The following is a 16,687-nucleotide window of genomic DNA, read 5'->3' as shown; positions in this document are numbered from 1 at the left end:
GTTTGATCGTTGAAACCTCTGAATGTGCCTACGGGACAGAAAAATACTTTCTAGGAAGACAGCATCAATGTCCTCTGATAAACAGATTGACCCAATTTTCTGTTTGACCATATCTATCCAAGGTCCTATCCTTATAGACCATTTTGCATGAAGCTACTGGCTGAATTTATTGCTTTCTTGGATTTGGCATGTTTTCATCAATTTTTAGCATGTAGATTTGCGAACTATACGTGTTGAGCAGCTGTTCTAAAGTAGAAAAGTGCATACATTCGCCATGAATTTCATTAAATATTTGAAAGGGTTTTACTGACCGGGTCACAGATAGGGCTGTTGTCGTTTGTATCCATAACCAGGACTTCCACGGTTGCCATGGAGACGTAAAGTCCGTCTGTTGCCGTGACGTTGATGAGGTACAATTCTTGTTCTTCTCTGTCTAGAGGACGCTTAACGTATAGCTTCCACTCCCCCTGTACCAGTCCCAGTGCAAACACACCACCGCGGTTACCCCCTGCACACACACACACATGTAGTGTTTCCATGGTTTATGGGGACTTTCCATAGACATAATGGTTTTTATACTTTACAAACTTCATATTCTATCCCCTAAACCTAACCCTACCCCTAAACCTAAACCTCACAGAAAACTTTCAGCATTTTTACATTTTCAAAAAACAGGGTTTTACTATCCTTATGGGGACATTTGGTCCCCAAAACGTGATAAATACACGCTCACAAACACACACACAAACACAGACACACACACACACACACACACACAGACACACACAGGCACAGACACACACAGACAAACACACACACACACACACACACACACACACACACACACACACACACATGTTGTGTTTCCATGGTTTATGGGGACTTTCCATAGACATAATGGTTTTTATACTTTACAAACTTCATATTCTATCCCCTAAACCTAACCCTACCCCTAAACCTAAACCTCACAGAAAACTTTCAGCATTTTACATTTTCAAAAACAGGGTTTTACTATCCTTATGGGGACATTTGGTCCCCAAAACGTGATAAATACACGCTCACAAACACACACACAAACACAGACACACACACACACAGACACACACAGGCACAGACACACACAGACAAACACACACACACACACACACACACACACACACACACACACACACACACACAGACACAGACACACACACACAGGCACAGACACACACAGACAAACACACACACACACACACACAGACAGACAAACACACACACAGACACACACAGACACACACACAGACAAACACACACACACACACACACACACACACACACACACACACACACACAGACAAACACACAGACAAACACACACACACACAAATACACAGACACACACACACTGACAAACACACACACACACACACACACACACAGACACACACAGGCACAGACACACACAGACAAACACACACACACACACACACACACACACACACACACACACACAGACACAACACACACACACACACACACACACACACACAGGCACAGACACACACAGACAAACACACACACACACACACACACACACACACACACACACACACAGACAAACACACAGACAAACACACACACACACAGACAAATACACAGACACACACACACTGACAAACACACACACACACACACACACACACAGGCACAGACACACACAGACAAACACACACACACACACACACACACACACACACACACACACACAGACAGACACACACACACACACACAGGCACGGACACACACACACACACACACACACACACACACACACACACACACACACACAGACAAATACACAGACACACACAAAAGATTAGAAACGAGAGTTAATCTCCCAAGAGACTGTGACAGTTTAAGTAGCAATGAAATCCACTACTGACTGTAACAGGCCACATCAGTGGCCAAAACACACACGCGCACACACACACACACACACACACACACACACACACACACACACACACACACACACACACACACACACACACACACACACACACACACGATTATCTCCATGTCTTAATAACCTCCATTAGTCCTTTCAGTGATGGCAGTCATTACTAGAATGAATTATAATAATCAGTTCTTTATGTTCACATTAGATTATCAGCACTGCCAACAGTTAGGTCAAAACCTTCCTAATTTATCACACCACACCACAGAGCACAACTCCACCCAGTTAATTAGAACAGGTCAGCGTTTAAAATGTAACCAGAAAGAGGAAGATAGAGAGAAAATGGAAGAAAGGACAAGAGAGAGAGAGAGAGAAATAGAGAGAGTGAGAGTTTGACTGAGTGAGAGTTAAATGGAAACTACTCTATAATCAAAGCAGTCCGCTTTGACAAGCATCCAATTACTGTACACTCATAGTACAGACACACACTGGCTTATTCATCTAATAAAGAGTGTAATTTAACACAGCTGGGGGCTGATAACACAGAACATCTTCCATCACAAAAAAAAAAAGTGTCAACAAAGGCCTGGACGACTTCCGACTCTATTTCTCTATTTTGCACTCTCTCATTTGGGCAGACATGCATTATGTGTGACTTTGTCATGTTCAAATGGCAGAGCAACAATTTGAACCTTCGCTCATTTTCTAATTTCAAGCTATAACTAATTTCATAGCTAACATTATTGTTGACTTGGTATCAAGTAGACAAAAAAATAAAAGTTTTAGGGGCCAAATTGTTCGGTGTGGTGGAAATGACGCCACCAATATTTTTTTTAATTGATAGAAATCATTTGCACACAACAAATATTGAAATGGTTTATGAAATGTTTATTGTTTAGATGCTATTAATAGATGAATAATTTGCATGTTTATAGTAGATTTTCAAAGTTTAATATTGAAAGTCTGGATCTGGGAAAAGGCTACAACAATAAAATCTAAATATATAAAAAGGCATTTGAAAAGTGTCCGAAATAAATTCCGAAGGCCTGGTAAACAGATTCTAAGCTTTAATGTGCACCAGTGTGACTGTGACATCAGCACTGAATGCCATCTTTGATCAATGCATTATACAATACTCAAGGCCAAATTGATGTCCTATCAATCGCGAAGCGATCATCTGTGTTCCGCAACTGCTTTCGGGTCTTTGAATAATGTATAACATGCGAGTAAGGTCATCTGGTGGACTTTCTGGTGCCCTCCTAGGGTAAGATGGTGCCCAGCTAGGGAGTTGGTGCCCTACGTAGACTGCGTAGTCTGCTTATAGGGAGCAGCGGTACTGACAATACTCTTAAACCGCATGTTAAGCCATAAGCCAAATAAATAAATGTGACCATCTCATAACAAACAGAAAAAAATCTGAGCCTGGAGTGGATGAAAAGGCCATTTATAAAATACATGTTATTTATATGTTTGAGTTTTTTTCCTTATATATTTACAATTTGAATATAGCTTTGTGCATCCAATAATTAGACTGTGCATGTAATGTGTAGCCCACATTCTTTCATCAGAGCTGTAGAGCATGAACAAGCTTGTTGAGTGCCAACTAGTAACTGAATGGTCTAATTTGAACAGATATGGTACTCAGTCTGAAAGGTTTAGGAACCATTGATCTACACATAAAAATCTAAACTGTATCAATACCACTTAAACAGTATCATTATTACCTTGAGTTGACCAATTAAAATCAACTGACGTGCTTCCAACCAATTAACATCAGTTCTGGTCCATTAGTGTTTCTACAATGACCTTTCACCTTTTAGATATTGCAACATTTAACGGCTGTTAAATCTTAGTTATGGCTGGGATATTTATCTCGTGGGCAATTTTCAGCTGTTCAGCACTGGTCTTACACAGTATAAGATACTGTAGCTTTTATGAACCTTATTGAATCTTAAAGCAAAGAACTTCTAAAAAATGCTCAGATTATCTAATGAACTACTAAAGAGTAACTATTTATGGTTTAACTGCTCTGCGCTCTGTAACATCGCAGCTAAAATAACATAAGAGAAGAATAAAGACATTAAGGTAGCTCAAATCTGTCTCTTCTTCTTTCTCTTTCCCTGTCTCGTTTCCTCCCCCTCTTACTAGTGCACTATGTACAGATCTTTGAGCCTTTTTGTGCCGCTGGGCTGCGAGAAGTATATAAGAGTCTGTTTGACCTTTGCGTTTGTCGGGAACAAGAGGATTTAAACGTTATGAAAGTGAGAAGGGAATGTGGGAGAGTGGGGAGAGGGTAACCGATTCTCAGTAGAACACAAGCCAAAACAAAACACACAAACAATTGTTGTCACAACGTTTCCTTTCATTTCCATGCTGTGGCTGCAATTTAGTTGCGCTTGTGTGCATGCATGTGTGTTGTTTGTACTAAATCTTGTTAAAAATATGGCTCCAGTTGGAGACAGCACAGTCTAAATCACAATGACAGCATAAAGGTTGAACTTAATCGAAATTCTGTTCAGGCCAAGGAGTGTGAATGCGAATGTTTGAGAAAAGCCATGAATTATAGAATAAGGCAGCTCCCTAATTCAATGTTATGAGTTTCTGAGCGGCTAATTTACAAGTGTGTGCTGCTTAGGAGCATGTGCATGGTAAGTGTGTGTTTGTGTGAGCAATCTGTTCCTTGTCACCAAGCGAGATGTTCTACACTCCCTGAATATAAAGGTATATTCAAAGTTCACTCAGCTAGATGCTGATAAGCAGCTGGTTTATATTCGCCCTTTTGAAAGACACTATCCAACTAAACCACTACTTTCTGAAATGTCACTGTGTAATTTCTCTTTAGTGCAGTGATGTGTTTTCACATCACAAATCCCCACTTGTATAATTTGCATTCAGTTGCATCACAGTTTTATTAAAAAAATTTGACTCTGGTTTTTCTACCCGGCAAGAAGCAACTCTTGACTGCCTTAAAATGCAGCTGGTAGCCTCAGAGCGAAGAATCCATTATCAGGAACGGATGAATGAGGTGTAATTAATTTGGACTTCTGACATCCCATAATAGCATTACTCTACATTATGCCTAAAGCAGAAAAGGGCTTCATAAAATCAGGCTACCTTTAAATTTTGAGCATGAAGAGCTTTGCTACATGGCCAAAAGTATGTGGACATCCAAACACAACAACCATATGTATTGGCTAAACATTTAATTTCAAAACAATGGGCAGCATCAATAGAGAATGTGGTTCTTCCTTTGCTGCTATAACTATCTAGTTTCACTAGAAGTTGATTTTCCTCCACTGAAGAAATGTTTTGGTGAACTATCCCTTTATCAACTTGTTAATTAGAAGGTGGTGTCCACACACTTTTGGCCATGTAGTGGCTTATTTACCAGATTTCATAAGTTCTTACCTGTAATATGATAGGTGACCTGTCGGTTTCCAGGTGAGCTGTCATTGTCCCTTGTGTTTATTACTGCCACAACTTCACCAGGTGCATCACTTTCACGTACACTACCATAGTAACGGGATTGAAGGAACTGTGGTACGTTGTCGTTGGAGTCACTCACTGCTATAGTAACAGTAGTTGAGGATGACTGGCTGGTGGGGTCACCGAGGTCAAATGCCCAGACTGTAAGACTGTGGGCAGGGCTCTGTTCATGGTCCAGCCCCTTCAGTGTTGATATCCAACCAGAGCTGCTGTCGATTGTGAAGTAGGCTCCAAGCTCTTCTATATCCTCACTGGCAGAGCCAAGTAGCCCAGGCGGAGCAAGACTGTAGGTCACCTGACCGTTAGCTGCCCAATCAGGATCCATAGCACGTACTTGTAGAATCCTAGTCCCAGGTGAAAGACCCTCGGTGACTGATGCCTCATAGGTGTCCGACTCAAATGCAGGTTTGTTATCATTGACATCTTGTACTTTGACCTCCACATCAACAGCAGATACTGCATCCAACCGTCCTTGCTGCAACACTGCAAGAACTTTAAAATGATAGACCTGGGTCAGCTCGCGATCCAGGGCTTTATCCAATTTGATCATGCCACTTTCTTTGTCTACCACAAACACGCCATCATTGTTGCTCTCTGGAGTCTGACCGATCACAGCTGAGAAGCTTACTGGGAAGGAGGAATGGCTAGTTGAGGTGTGTAGATGCACCGCACCTAGTAGGGAACCAATGGACATGTCCTCGGGCACAGTAAAGGAGAACTGCGGTTGGCTGAAAGCAGGTATGTGGGAGTCTGCGGACAGGACGTGGATGTAGACTGATACAAGGGAATGTCTGACAGGTGCCCCTCCATCAGAGGCCTTAACAAAAAAGGACAGCACAGACCCACGCAAAGGGGTGAAGTTGCCCTTGGTGACGACCCATCCACTGTCTGGATCAATGTCTAGGATGTCAGTAACCTGCAGACTTGCTTCGCTGTACAGACTGTAGCTTACTTGTCCGTTGACTTCCTGATCAACATCCCAAGCTTGCACTTGCATCATGAGGGTACCTGGTTCGACCTCAGCTCGCACGCTGGCATGGTACTCTGAGGCACCAAATAGTGGAGCATTATCGTTCTCATCCACTACAGTGACCCGAACGGTGCAATATCCAGATCTGCCACCTGCATCCACAGCTGCAATGGACAGCAAAATCTCACTTCGTTCTTCTCTGTCTAAACGTTCAAGAGTTGTTATTTGGCCACTTCCATCAATGCTAAATAAGTCCCGAGCGGCATCAGATAGCAGAACGTAATGCACATACCCAAACGGGCCAGGATCGGCATCTTGTGCCCTGATCATGAGGACCTTTGACCCCACTGGTGCGTTCTCCCGCACATCTGCTTCATATATACCCTGCGGAAACTGGGGGGTGTGCAAATTAGCCCGTTCTACTCGAACGTGCACTTGCGCCGTACTCATGAATACACCATCTGAAACACTCACGTTCAGGGTGATGGCGGAGGGCATGCGTTGTAGACGCCGTTGGCCACTCAGGGTGAGGACTCCTGAGGCGGCATCCAGTTTAAACAGCATTTTATCATTTCCAGACACAAGGCCGTACTGCAAACGCTCAGCATCTGAACGGTCCGCATCAGAGGCCTGGACACATGTAACAAAGTGACCCTTAAGTGCCAGTTCATTGACCGAGGCCTCATAGAGCAGCTGGTTGAATGCTGGAGCATTGTCGTTGATGTCTGTGACATCAACAGTAACCCACACTTCACTGCTCAGTGGTGGAAAGCCATTATCTGTTGCCTTGACAAGGAAGATGTAGCTTTGGATAGTCTCGTGGTCCAGAGAGCGAGCTGTCAGAATCAGACCACTGCTGCTGTCGATGTGAAAGTGGTCTGTGCTGTTGTTGCGGTCAAGTATGATTTGGTAACGAACAGCAGCATTTTTCTCAGAATCACTGTCTGTTGCAAACACCTGCAATGCTGCAGTGCCAATCATGGCAGACTCTGAAATAACGGCTTTGTACGAGGGCTGCTCAAACACCGGAGGGTTGTCGTTGACATCCAAAACTATGATTTCAACATCTACTTCAGCTCGAGCACCTGTGAGGCAGTCCGTCGCTCTGACGATGAGTCTGTGGGCTGGGCTGGTCTCGTAATCTAGGGGTGCTATGACACTGATGACCCCAGTGTCAAATCCAATTGAAAACAGCGAGTTTGCGTCACCATGTGTAATTGTGTAAAGCACACTCTGGCCCTCAGGGCTACTGGCATTAATGCCCAGAATTGGAGTCCATATTGATACATCTTCACTCACTTTGACAGAGTAGAAGGGACGGTAAAAAACTGGCATTGCCTTGTTTACAACAGTAACTGAGAAAGTGACTGAAGAGGACAAAGGTGGTATGCCCATATCATGGGCAAAGACCAAAACCTGATATTCCACACTGGAAAGATCAGCTTCAAAAGCTCTTCTTAAGCGAAGCTCGCCACTCTCGTGGTCAATTTCAAAATGTCCCAGCTCATCTTGCAGAAAGTAGTTGACCTCTCCATTTTGACCTTTGTCACGGTCAACTGCTGTCACATGGAATATTGCCGTCCCTGGCTCAGCGTCTACTTGCACAGCAGCATAGTATGGCAATCCAACAAAAACTGGAGCATTGTCATTGATGTCAGTGACTCGAACTCTGACTAGCGCCCTTGCGACACGTAGGCGGTCCTCTTCGCGACCTGCCTGTACCAGCAGCCCGTACTCTTCCTTCTCTTCTCTGTCTAGTGGGACTCCAATGGTCTCAATGGCACCTGATGTTGGCCTGATGCGGAATTTCCCACCTGCATTCAGCAACATATATCGCAGGGGTTCATTTAGTTTGTTCCCTATCACGGTGACCACAGCAACCGTCGTTATGTTGCCATTGTTCTCCTCAATGTTGGCATTGTAGGCACTGTGTGTAAAAGCGAGCCCGCTGTCGAGAGCTTCGTGCACTAAAACGGTAACCAGAGCTGAGTTGGAGAAGCGTCCGTCTGATACGCGGACATTAAAACGGAATCGTTCTTTGCTAAATGAACTGTTTCTCACCGTCAACAGTCCTGTGTTTGGTTCTATGCTGAAATGTTCTAAGCTCCCATCTGTCAAGGAGTAGGTGAGCTCTGATTGGCCATTGCCATCAGGATCAGTTGCGAAAACTTGTAGGGCCTCTATACCTTCATACGTTGGTAGCAGCAGAACAGCTTCATAGGAATCCTGGGAAAACTTTGGTGGGCAGTCGTTAACATCTTGCACCTCAATAGTGACTTCTGCTGGGTGCTCGGCCGAGAGCTGTGGATGTCCACTGTCTCTGACATTAACATGGAAACGGAATGTGGGTGTGGTTTCATGGTCAAGCTGTGCAATTGTTCGAATGGAGCCAGTACCCGCGTCTACAGCAAAGAAGCGTCTGGCAGACTCTTCTACTATTTGATAAACTAACAGGGCGTTGTGGTTGCGGTCAGCATCTGTTGCTCGTATGACCAGTGGTTGACCATTGTCACTTTGCACAACACTGTTAAGCCCCGCCCCTTCACTAATACTTCCATGATAATGCAGCAGTTGGAATACTGGTGCATTGTCGTTTTGGTCAAGCAAAGTAACAGTTATTGTAGCATTAGATGCTTGTCCTGCCATGTTGCTTGCTGTGACTATTAGCACGTATGAGGAAACGGTTTCAAAGTCTAGCAATTTCTGCGTAGTGATTACTCCACTGTACTGGTTGACACGAAAGGTTCGGTCTCTGTTGCCATGGCGAATGTCATAGGTAAGCGTGGAAAGACTTAGGGCATTCACTGTGATGACAGAGGTTCCTATGGCAACACCCTCAGGGATCTCAGCCTGATATTCATTTTGGGGAAACTTGGGGCCTGCATTATCGGACAAGGTGACGGCTATACGCACGATAGCCGTTGAAGACAATGTGGGTGATCCATTATCAGTCGCTTTGACAGATAAGACGAAGTGGCCAATGTTGGAGATATCCAGCTCTCGAGCCAGTGAGATGATACCCAAAACAGGATCAATTTTGAAACTGTTTGCTGTGTTTCCTGTGTAAAAAGAGAAAAAAACCCAAGAAAAATACCACTAGCGTTAATTTCACTTGTTTAAGAGAAAATGATTTTAAGATCATTAGTAATAAGTTCAGTCAAGTGTGTCCAAACTTTTTGGTTTGTAGTGTGTCTGTGTAAATACCTGAGTCAATGCTGTAATTGATTTGTGCATTCTGGCCCTTGTCCTTATCGAGTGCGGACACAGTGAGAACAGCTGATCCCAGTGCAGCTGACTCATACACCTGTCCAACATACATGAACATGGTGAAGTAAGGGGCATGGTCATTCACATCTTCTACACCAATTAGCACGCGAGCAAGGCTGCGTCTGTAAGGGAACTCCTGATCTTTCACCTAAAATGCAAAAACAGTGAACAAGAAAGCGAACGATGGAGAGAAAGAAAGAGGGAGAAAAAACAAAAATGAAAGGATTAGGTCACCCCAAAATGGAAATTCTGTCTTCATTTTAGTGATACTTTTATTGTGCTTTTGCATCCTTTTTGAAGTTTGAAAGCTCTAGTTGGCACTCTTTGCAATTCTTCAATACAGTACATTCTTCAGATGTTCTCCTTTTGTGTTCCATGAAAAAAAAAGTAAAGTTTAGAATGACATGAAGGTGAGTAACTGATGACAGAACATTCATTTCTGGCTAAAATACCCTTTTAATTCTGAATGTCTGAAACAAACAGCAATATCCAACACAAACAAAAAGCAACATACACACACACACACTGGTACTCACAAAATAAACTGAAACTGACTCACTGCCAGACAGACAAATTTCACATGTTTACAGGCAGCAGGAATATCCTTGTGCTTTTTTGATATGACACTCACTGTCTTGTGCCCTCGTCAGGGGAGTGTGGAAACAAGTAGTGATATAGATCAGATAATTAGATCACAGTGGAGAAACAAAACAGGTGCAGACAAGATTAAAACAGTGACATCTGCTTAAATTAATGTAAAAAATTACATTATTTTTTTATAATGGGGGGTAATGGGGTAGACCAAAATATATATATATATATATATATATATATATATAATATATTACCATGGAGTTGCTAGACTGTTCTAGGTGGTTGCTAGGCATTAAAGGGGTCATGACATGAGAAACCAAATTTGCCTTGATCTTTTGGTATATAAGAGGTCTTTGTATCATTAAAACGTCCTGCAAGTTTAATATTTTAAGACGTCCTCCCCATTCTAAACGAATCATTTATTTAATCAAGCTCAAAATACAGCTCGTTCTGGATTCATGGTTAGAAGTGACGTGTCGGTTAGAAGTGACGTAACAGCGTTTGCATATGACCGCCTCCAGCACAAGATAACTACGCTTTAAGCGCAAGACAACTACGCTCATTTCAGTATCGCCGTGCGCCTCACAAGTGTTCAGTCGATGGACAGCGAGCTCTGACAGAGACTACTTGTGCACAGGAAAATTACGATGCCACACAGATGTGCTGTTCCTGGCTGTGGTCAAACAAAACCTCTGAATAAGCTGCCGAAAGATCCAGACGTCAGGGAAAAATGGATGCAGTTTATTTTTTGCGGACGTCCCAGTCATTTTAAGGATGACTGTTTTGAGAACAAATCTCAATATGATGCTGGCTTTGCCAGAAAACTGTTGCTCAAAGATAAGTCCGTGCCGACTATTCTGGGAACAACGACGACGCAAACTGTAAGTAATCTATTTTAAACTTTAAACTACTTTTTAAAGCCAATTTCATTCATTATGAATAATCACAGTGTTTTTACTTAGTTTACTTGCATATTGTTCTGGCTGGGGGCGTCAATAATTGATACATAGGCACTGACGTTAGCCAATCATAACAGTGGGCGTTAACACTGAAGTCTTAAATGGAAAACGCCCCCAAAACAGACTGTTTGAATCAGAGGATGAGAAACAGGGTGGGAAAAGGTCATAAATCACTAGATTTTAAAAGTTTTTCTTAAAAAAAAAATATATTAATACTATAATTGCACCTAAGGGAACATAATAATACAATAAAAAAACCCATGTCATGACCCCTTTAATATGTGGCTGCAAAGGTTTTCTAGGTGGTTGTCAGGCATTACTATGTGGTTGCTAAGATGTTCTGGGTGGTTGCTAATCATTGCTTTGAGTGCTTTGCATGTAAAGCGCTTTGAGCGTAATATCAGAAAAGCACTATATAAGTGTAACGTCATTCAACGTTCATTGCTATGGGATTGCTAGGTTGTTCTGGGTGGTTGCTTGGGCGCTGCTATTGGTGGTTGCTAGACCTTACAATGTGGTTGCTAAGGTCTTCTGGGTGGTTGCAAGGCATTGGTATGTGGTTGCTTAGGTGTTCTGGGTGGTTGCTATGCATTGCTGTTGCTAACGTGTTTGGGTGGTTGCTAGGCATTTCTACGCAGTTGCTAAGGTGTTCTGGGTGGTTGCAAGGCATTGCTATGTGGTTGTTAAAGTAATAGTTTACTTTAGTAACAAATAGTAACAAAAATTCTGTCATCATTTACAGTACTTACAATCAAGTTAAGTTAAACCTGTACGACTTTCTTTCTTCCGTGGAACTCAAAAGGAGATGTTAAGCAGAATGTTATGGATTGACAGCCTCAGTCACCATTCAGTCATTTCATAAGTCTTTTTATTTACTAGTACTTACTTAAAAGTAATAGCAAAAAAGTAATAGTGAGTTACAAAGTTTGACACTTAGGGTGAAGGGTTGAAGATACATTCTAAATGTAGATGTGATAATGTCACAGTGATTATGTATACAATTTTGGTTTGAATTACCATGATGGTGAGAATGTGCTGGGTTCGGCTCTCGTGATCCAGTCGGCGAGCTGTGTAGATGATTCCAGTGTTCGGGTCGATTCTAAACAAGCGCATGCTGCTGGGGTCAACGCTGCTCTGGAGGTTAAAGGTCAAACGGTGGTGCTCATCGCGGTCAGACGCCAGCACCTGAAGCACCTCCGTATCCGGGGCCGTGTCCTCTGCGATTGTGATGTCATAGGTTGGCTGAGAAAAAACAGGTGCGTTGTCGTTGTTGTCCAGAACAGTAATGTGGACCTATTAACAAAACACACAAACACACACACACACACGGCAACAGAGATGAACCTATTTCACTCACATAATTTAAATAAATGAAAATACTTAAGTATTACTATTTATAAGCTCCTGGTCTCATTATACACGATTCATCAGCTCACGTTATTGCAAAGGGGAAAAAAATGTCTTAGTAATCTAAAGAACTTGAAAGAACTTTCCATTTCGGCTGACATCACCAAGGCCACTTAAGTTTTAACCAATTTGGAGATTGGTTAAAACCCCCGAGAAATCAACCCCCACTTTTCACAGTACGTCCTTCATTTTTTTTCTCACTCTGAAAGATGTCACAATATAGAAGAAAAATGGCTTGGGAATCTCCTTCAAAGTCAAACAAGATGTTTTGATGTGTAAAACACACTCTATAAATCTAAATAAAAGCAGTCCAGCTCATTTGAACTGGATAAGAAAGCTGATTTGAGATTACAACTACTGTATAATATATCAGAGGATTTCAAACTTTTTGATACCAAGGGCCCTCAAATATACCAATCACCTTGTGAGGGGACCCCCACCTAAAATAAATATATTTTTGTGCATAAAAACCAGGGAAAATGTAAGTGCAATATTATGAAGACAATTTAAATAATTTGTTTTTATACAGTTTTTATACAGTTTTGTACTGTTTTTATACAGTTTTTGTAGCCAAAATAAATTGTTAAATTGTCATGCTTATGGTTAGTGATTGCTTACATCTATTGTGTTGTATTTAATTATTTCTGTGTGTAATATAAAGAAATTCCTAAATAAATAAATGAAATTTGAAAGAGTAAAGCATGTCAAATATAATAATTCAGAATATTAATTTGTATTGTTCTATAATAATATGCAAAATGTCAGTTTAATTGTTATGAAGTGCAAAAACAAGTGCAAAAATTTTTAAATATTGTTTTATACATTGTATATATATATATATATATATATATATATATATATATATATATATATACTGACATCAGCCAGTTTTTCTTTCATTTCCGCCTTTCGTCAGCATAGGCTCGTTTTTGTGAACTTATATTTTTAGCCATACTTGTCGTAGGAGCATGCTGAGAACACACTTTGTGCATGTGTGAGCATAAGATCAAACCGTATCTGCTGATCTAATTATAAAGTAATAACAGACGTGCACTTCCATCTCTCACCCACCCTTATGGAAACACGCTGAGCTCCATCTGTGTGTGTGTGTGTGTGTTACAGGCCGTGAATGAATGTGTGTTTGTGTATGAAAATGAGTAAATGAGTGAGACAGTGAGAGAGCTTTCTAATAGAGAGTTCCCCGTCTGTCGCTCACTTCGACGTTGTGTTGAAGAAGCGACACTAGGGGTCTCTCTTGAGAGCATTGCGCATCTCTGAACTTGAGAAAAGGCAAATGAGAAATTGGCAGATAAAATTTGCATGTCCCGCACCCGGACATACGGGCATAAAGGGAGGGAAATGCATCTGTTCATTCAGAAATTTTCTTCGGAGCCGACCGGTTGTGTGAGCAGCAAGCTGCGATTCACAAGACTGTTCATCTCATCTCTCAGAGCGTATGCTGTTGGACCTATGGCGCATATCAGCGGCTTTCTCCTTCTCTGCACGGCAGTGCAGCTTTGCCCCTGGGCGCTTCGACATCGCTCTCTAGAAGATCATTTTTGTAAAAGAGTTTAATTCTCTAAAAGAGCAATACACAGTGGTGCTGAATGTCCTTTTTAGGACGCGTCTTTATAAAGATGCCATTCCGCCCCTGTGTAGTTCCTGGATGCAGACGGGTGCTCTCCACTCCTGATGGTCACAGGCGCTGCCTTGTGTGTCTGGGCCATGATCACATCAAGGCAGCATTTGTGGATGGTTCGTGTTCTCACTGTGAGAACCTTACCATGGCAACGTTGTGGTCGCGGCTTTCCTTCCTAAAAAGGAACGCCACTCCAGCCGCCCCCCACGTCGCTCCTTCCCACGGGATTGAGGATGACCTGGCTGGCGATGGAGGCGATTTAGGGATGGCAGCAGGCTCGGTTTCGCCGGGTACATCCCCACGAACCACCCGCCCCCCAACACACTCGTTGACTTCCGCCCGGGCTCGGGGTGACAGCGGCTCGCCTATCCTCTTGAGCTGGATGATGAGCTCGCCGCTGCATTGGAGAGTGTTCCGGCGGAAGACTCGACTGGGCTGCCACCCTCGGGTCAGCACGCCCAGTCAGAGGCTGACGCCCAGATGGCCGACATGCTTACCCGGGCTGGATGATTGGTTCCTCAGGTCTGCGCGCTGCTCACAGTCACGCCCCCCCTGGTTCCTTTCTTACCGGAAGTGCATGATGAGCTGATGAGGTCGTGGAGGGCACCTTTTACTGCCCATAATTGAACCCCTCGCTCATCCGCTCTCAATACCCTCGACGGCAGAGCGGTCCACGGGTACTCGGCAGTCCCCCAGGTGGACAGAGCGGTTGCAATCCACCTGTGTCCCGAGAACGCTGCCACCTGGCAGGATCGCCCGGTGCTCCCCTCCAGGGCCTGTAGGATGACGTCGTCACTGACCTCCAAAGCCTACAGCGCCACCGGACAGGCCGCTTCCGAGTTAGTGGGATCTCCTGGGATAAGAGCGCACGATATTACCTCAGCGGAGGGAAAGGGTGCTAGGTGCAAGCGGTACACCCGGTCAGTTGTTACCACGTTACCAGGTTCTACTGGCTCGGACCTGAGAAAACACGGGATGAAACCGACGCAACCCTGAGATTGTAAAATCTCATAAAGGTATGGTGTTGCCCACCCCGCTGCTTTGCATATGTCTGCTGTGTGTATACTTCACTAGTTTTTCACCAACTGAATGAGGATGTTTTTTTTTTCTAAATTTGGTACCCTTTATGTCAAAACTTTTCTTTTTGTATGAAGGTATGAAGTTTTTTTTTATATACTTTTATAATGCCTATTATTTATATTCACACACACACACACACACACACACACACACACACACACACACACATACACACACACACACACACACACACACACATGTTGTGTTTCCATGTTTTATGGGGACTTTCCATAGACATAATGGTTTTTATACTGTACAAACTTTATATTCTATCCCCTAAACCTAACCCTACCCCTAAACCTAACCCTCACAGAAAACTTTCTGCATTTTTACATTTTCAAAAAACATAATTTAGTATGATTTATAAGCTGTTTTCCTCATGGGGACCGACAAAATGTCCTCACAAGGTCAAAAATTTTGGGTTTTACTATCCTTATGGGGACATTTGGTCCCCACAAAGTGATAAATACACGCCACACACACACACACACACACACACACACACACACACACACAAAAGCTTGATCGTAAATGACGCTCAATAAAAAGAAGTGATCTTTATTTTACTTTGTTTTCCTCAAAAACCACTTGTATGAGACATTATTAATGAGCATTAATATTAATGTCATTTTCAAATAATATATTATTTTCACATTTTTAAACATTATAATTGGCATTTTTATAACAGATTTTCATAGTTTAACATTAAGAGTAGAGGTTGACTGATAAATAGTTTTTCCCGATTAATTGGTGCCAATAGTTGCTTTTTGTGGCAGCAAAGAAAAATGCTACTATATGTAAACATGCCCCATTAGCACATCATGTGTCCAACATCACAACTTGTGAATAATCATTCTAAACCTCATCTGGTGAACAAATAGGCTTTAGAAAGCTTAATTTGGTAAATACTTAAATTTAGAGCACTGTGACAGAGCCAAGTCTCTTTCATTTCAAAATAAGAGTCCTAAAAATAAGCAAGTGTATTTCTTGTTTAAAGTTAAAAGCCCGGGTTTATGCACCAAATCTAACGCTTTATTTATCTTTTCTGGTTATTACTGGGATTTTTGTTGCACGACATGAATCTGGAATTTTATTATTTTGGTCTTGTAGCCTCTATGTCTGTGCCCATTATATGAAAGACTAAAAATAAATAAATCGATTTAAAAAATATGCGTTTTTATTTCAGATATCATTATCAGCTAAATATACTATCGGTCAACCTCTAATAGTCTTTCAGAGTCTGGGTCTGGGATGTGACTAAAACATTATTAAAATCTATACCTAAAAGGCAATTTAAAAGTATCAAAAATACACGATGAAGATCTTTTTTAATGCAACCTTCATA

General features: G+C 42.3%; 1 protein-coding gene across 1 annotated transcript in view; it reads right to left on the bottom strand.

The window, feature by feature from the left end:
• Window positions 1–16,687, bottom strand: part of fat3a (FAT atypical cadherin 3a) — a 97,072-nt gene that overhangs the window by 31,253 nt on the left and 49,132 nt on the right. The window contains exons 9-12 of the mRNA XM_052109881.1: window positions 12,234–12,509; window positions 9,601–9,811; window positions 5,349–9,455; window positions 312–508 (exon numbers count right to left, since the gene is read on the bottom strand). Coding sequence (XP_051965841.1) covers window positions 312–508; window positions 5,349–9,455; window positions 9,601–9,811; window positions 12,234–12,509 — 4,791 coding nt within the window. The remainder of the gene's footprint in view (window positions 1–311; window positions 509–5,348; window positions 9,456–9,600; window positions 9,812–12,233; window positions 12,510–16,687) is intronic.

The sequence above is a fragment of the Xyrauchen texanus genome, chromosome 38, assembly GCF_025860055.1.
Source record: "Xyrauchen texanus isolate HMW12.3.18 chromosome 38, RBS_HiC_50CHRs, whole genome shotgun sequence".
NCBI classification, from domain to species: domain Eukaryota; kingdom Metazoa; phylum Chordata; class Actinopteri; order Cypriniformes; family Catostomidae; genus Xyrauchen; species Xyrauchen texanus.
The sequence above is the reverse complement of the archived record's forward strand: the minus strand, read 5'-3'. Positions and strand labels throughout refer to the sequence as shown.